The sequence below is a fragment of the Sapajus apella genome, unplaced genomic scaffold (assembly GCF_009761245.1).
Source record: "Sapajus apella isolate SASKATOON/1434 unplaced genomic scaffold, GSC_monkey_1.0 scaffold738, whole genome shotgun sequence".
Lineage (NCBI taxonomy): Eukaryota > Metazoa > Chordata > Mammalia > Primates > Cebidae > Sapajus > Sapajus apella.
Genome location: NW_022437664.1, coordinates 1 through 4,885, shown reverse-complemented (window position 1 = coordinate 4,885; position 4,885 = coordinate 1). Strand labels below are relative to the sequence as shown.

At 43.6% G+C, this 4,885-nt stretch overlaps 1 protein-coding gene across 1 annotated transcript in view; it reads left to right on the top strand.

Moving 5' to 3' along the window:
* Positions 1-4,879, top strand: part of LOC116546280 (zinc finger protein 506-like) — a gene marked incomplete at its 3' end in the record, with an annotated part of 27,399 nt that extends 22,520 nt beyond the window's left edge. The window contains exon 5 of the mRNA XM_032272592.1: positions 4,725-4,879. Coding sequence (XP_032128483.1) covers positions 4,725-4,879 — 155 coding nt within the window. The remainder of the gene's footprint in view (positions 1-4,724) is intronic.
* Positions 4,880-4,885: the final 6 nt, after the last annotated feature.

Here is a 4,885-nt window from a genome sequence, read left to right as displayed (position 1 = left end):
TTTGAGATGGAGTTTCACTCATGTTACCCAGGCTGGAGTGCAATGGCCCGATCTCGGCTCACCGCAACCTCCGCCTCCTGGGTTCAGGCAATTCTCCTGCCTCAGCCTCCTGAGTAGCTGGGATTACAGGCACGCACCACCATGCCCAGCTAATTTTTTGTATTTTTTTAGTAGAGACGGGGTTTCACCGTGCTGACCAGGATGGTCTCGATCTCTTGACCTCGTGATCCACCCGCCTCAGCCTCCCAAAGTGCTGGGATTACAGGCTTGAGCCACCGCGCCCGGCCCGTTTTCTGATTTTTGTATTGATATGCTTTCAGTTTATTTTTGTGTATCTATACCAATATTTTCTTCTTTCTTTCTCTTTCTTTCTTCTTTCTCTCTTTCTGTGTTTCTGCCTTCCTTCCTCCCTTCCTTTTTCTTTCTTCCTCCTTCCTCCCTGCTCTCTCTCTCTCTCCTTCTTTTTCTTTCTTTCTTTATTTCGTTCTTTCTTCCTTTCCTTCTTCTTTCTCTCTCTCTCTCTCTCTTTCTCTTTCTTTCATCTTGCTCTGTAGCATAGGCTGGTGTGCAGCTCACTGCAGCCTCCACCTTTCAGGTCTCAGTTCAAGCAATTGCCCTGCCTCAGCCTCCTGAGTAGCAGGGACAACAGGCATGCACCAGCATGCCCAGATAATTTTTGTATTTTTAGTAGATAAGGTGTTTCACCATGTTGGCCATGCTGGTCTTGAATTCCTGACCTCATCATCTGCCCGGCTTGGCATCCTGAAGTGCTGGGATTACAGGGAAAAGCCACTGTGCCCAGCCCAGATATTTTCTTCTTTTTTTTTTGAGACAGAGTCTGACTCCATCACCAGGCGCCAGGCTGGAGGGCAGTGGTGCAACCTTGGCTGACTGCAACCTCTGCGTCCCAGGTTCAAGCAATTCTCCTGCCTCAGCCTCCCAAGTAGCTGGGATTACAAGTGCAGATCACAGCACCCAGCTAATTTTTTTTTTTTTTTTTTTTAGTAGAGACGGGGTTTCACCATGTTGGCCAGGTTGGTCTCGATCTGTTGACCTCGTGATCCACCCGCCTCGGCCTCCCAGTGTGCTGCGATTACAGGCGTGAGCCACCGCACCCGGCTGCAGCCCAGACATTTTCTTAGTGATACCTGGCAGATTACATAAAACCTCTAAAATATCCAACAATATATTTAAATGTGGTGCATTTAACTTCATTTTCATACAAAACTTCTTCATCGGCCGGGCGCGGTGGCTCACGCCGGTAATCCCAGCACTTTGGGAGGCCGAGGCGGGTGGATCACGAGGTCAAGAGATCGAGACCATCCTGGTCAACATGGTGAAACCCCGTCTCTACTAAAAATACAAAAAATCAGCTGGGCATGGTGGTGCATGCCTGTTAATCCCAGGTACTCAGGAGGCTGAGGCAGGAGAATTGCCTGAACCCAGGAGGCGGAGGTTGCGGTAAGCCGAGATCGCGCCATTGCACTCCAGCCTGGGTAACAAGAGCGAAACTCCGTCTCAAAAAAAAAAAAAAAAATTCTTCTTCATCATTACATCTGCTTTTAACTTTGTTATTGATTTTGCTAATTATATATTTTATGATGTATATTCTTTAACAGATGTTTACAATAATTTCTATATTCTTTTAAATTTTAAAGAATAACTAAAAATGTTTTCTACACTATTCTAATAATATTAAGTAAAAAATTCCATGTTTTGTGTATGTGCATGTATTTTCCAGAAAGTTATGTATTTTCATATGATTTTGTGTTGTTTTCTTGCATTATTCTATTTTCAGTGAAAGAAACTCCTTTCAGCATCTTTGATATATAGGACATCTGCAGTGCCAATAGACTTCCTCTGGATTTGGTTATTTTGAAGGATTTCTTATTATTTGATTGTACAGTTTTGCTGATGATATTATTCCTACCCGAGAGCTTTTTGTTAAATTATAACTTTAACAATATTACAGTTTCCTTCTGACCTGCAAACATTTTTTTTGACAAATTCACTGGTTCACTCATGAGACTGTGCTTATAAACGACACATCGTTTTTATCTTGCAGCTCCCCAAATTCTCTTATCTGTAATTTTTGAAATTTTGCTACTATGCGTGTTTGATGTAAGTATCTTTTTGTGTATCCTAGTTTGTTTGTTCAGCTTTTACATTTTTTTTTCTTTTTCTGAGATGGAGCCATGCTTGGTCAGGAGACTGGAGTGCAGTGGCACGATCCCAGCTCACCGCAACCTCCGCCTCCTGAGTTCAGGGGATTCCCCTGCCTCAGCCTCCCAAGTAGCTGGGACTACAGGCACCTACCACCACACCCGGATACGTTTTTTTTCAGATGTCGTTTCACTCTTGTTTTCCAGGCTTGAGTGCAAAGGCGCAATGTCGGCTCTCCCCAACCTTATCCTCCTGGGTACAAGCGATTCTCCTGCCTAAGCCTCCTGATTAGCTGGGACTTAACAGGTGCATGCCGCCACGCTTGGCCAATTTTTTGTACTTTTAGTAGAAACTCAGTTTCCCCATGTAAGCCAGGACGGTCTCAATATCCTGACTTCATGATCTGCACACCTTGGCCTCCCAGTGTGTTTGGATTCCAGGAATAAGCCATCAAGCCTCGCCTGTTCAATTTGTTTGGAAGTTTAAAAATTACTATGCCGGATACGATGGCTCACGCCTGCATTCCCAGCCCTTTGGGAGCCCGAGGTGGGTGGATCACAAAGTCAAGAGTTCAAGAGTAGCCCGGCCAAGATAGTCAAACCTGATCTCTACTAAAAATTACAAAACAATTAGCCGGGTGTGGTGGTACACACTTGCAATCCCAGGTACTTGGATTCTGCTGAGACAGGAGAATCACTTCAACCCAGGAGGTGGAGGTTGCAGTGAGCTAAGATCGCACTGCTGCACTCCAGCCTGGACAACAGAACAAGACTCTGTCTAAAAAAAAAAAAAAAAATTATATACTTTTTATGGTTGCTTTTGAAAATTATATAATTTTTTTTTGATGGGTCCATGTTACTCTAATATTTTGTATACATTGTAATCTTTGAGATTGAGATTTTGACATTAACAAAAACTACCTCTTACATTCTTTATAATATAGCATTGTTTTGTTGTAGTCTGAAAAGAGTTGTCTTGGCTAGAGATTCTGGAAATTTATCAAACACACTTTTAGGATGTGTCTTGTCCAGAATTTTGTGTTTCGTGTTTAGCTAAATTGGCTTATTCATACTTCTTCTTAATAATCAGTCGTCACTTGCTACACCCATTTCCTGTTGGGGGTACTGCATTTTCTCTGCTTCTGTATCATTTATCTTTAGACTCAGTGAACTCAAACTATCATTTCAACGTATATCATCCTCTCTTTCAGCATTTTATGTCATGGGACACATTAGCCAGTGTTTACAAATGCCCCTAGAAGGGATAAATAAAAATGCAGTGTCGCCGGGCACAGTGGCTCACGCCTGTAATCCCAGCACTTTGGGAGGCCGAGACGGGTGGATCATGAGGTCAAGAGATGGAGACCATCCTGGCCAACATGGTGAAACCCCGTCTCTACTAAAAATACAAAAATTAGCCAGGGGTGGTGGCACGCGCCTGTAGTCCCAGCTACTCGGGAGGCTGAGGCAGGGGAATTGCTTGAATGCGGGAGGTGGAGGTTGCAGTGAGCCGAGATGGTGCCACTGCACTCCAGCATGGCATCTGGCGGCTGAGTGAGACTCAGTCTCAAAAAAAAAAAAAAGTATGTGTTAATATTTTTATGTTTGTTAAAAATGAAACCAGTAGTTGGCAATTTAAATTTGTGTGTGTGTGAGTGACACAGTCTCACTCTATTACCTAAGCTGAAGTGCAGTGGCGTGATCTTGGCTCACTACAGTCTGCCTCCACAGTTAAAGGAATCCTCCTGCCTCAGTCTCGCAAGTGGCTAGGATTACAGGTACCTGTTACCACGCCTGCCTAGTTTTTTTGTATTTTTAGTAGAGATGGTATTTAACCCGGTTGGTCAGGCTGGTCTCAAACTCCTGACCTCAGGTAATCCACCTGCCTTTTTCATCTGATGTGCTGAGATTACAGGCATGAGACGTGATGTCTGTCTGGCAATTTATTAGTTTTTGTTTTGTTTGTTTTTTAATGCTCAGTGTCACTCTGTCACCCAGGCTGGATTGTAGTGGCACGGTCTCAGCTCACTGCAACCTCTGCCTCCCAGGGTCAAGCAATTCTCAGCCTCAGCCTCCTGAGTAGCTGGGATTACAGGTGCCCCCAACCATTCCCACCTACTTTTTTGTATTTTTAGTAGAGACAAAGTTTCAGCATCTTGGCCAGGTTGGTCTTCAACTCCTGACTTCATGTGTTCCACCCCTGTCACCCTCCCCAAGTGCTGGGATGACAGGCATGAGCCACGGTCCCTGACTGGCACTGTGCTTGAGGAGGAGGACCCGTATCTGTTATGAGAAACCGACTTTTCTGTTTCTTCTGTGTGGCTTTTTGAATTGTGCTCACCTGGGGCCTTCACACACTTAACACACTCATAAATTTTTTACAAATGGATTTTGGTCAGTATGTTTTTGTTATATTTATATGACCAGGAAGAAATTACAGCTTGTGGTATTTTGCTATGTCATCTCGCTGATGTAGTTTGTATGATTTTATACAATAGATTTGTAAAGTGTATTTATCTGAGTCTAGCAATTGAAGTAATGTGTTTGTATCGTTTCTTTCAGGTATGTCTTCTCATTTTGCCCAAGACCTTTTGCCGGAGCAGAGCATGAAAGATTCTTTCCAAAAAATGATACTGAGTAGATGTGAAAAATATGGATATGACACTTTACAGTTAAAAAATGTCTGTGAAAGCGTAGCCTGGTGTCATGTGCACAAAGCAGGT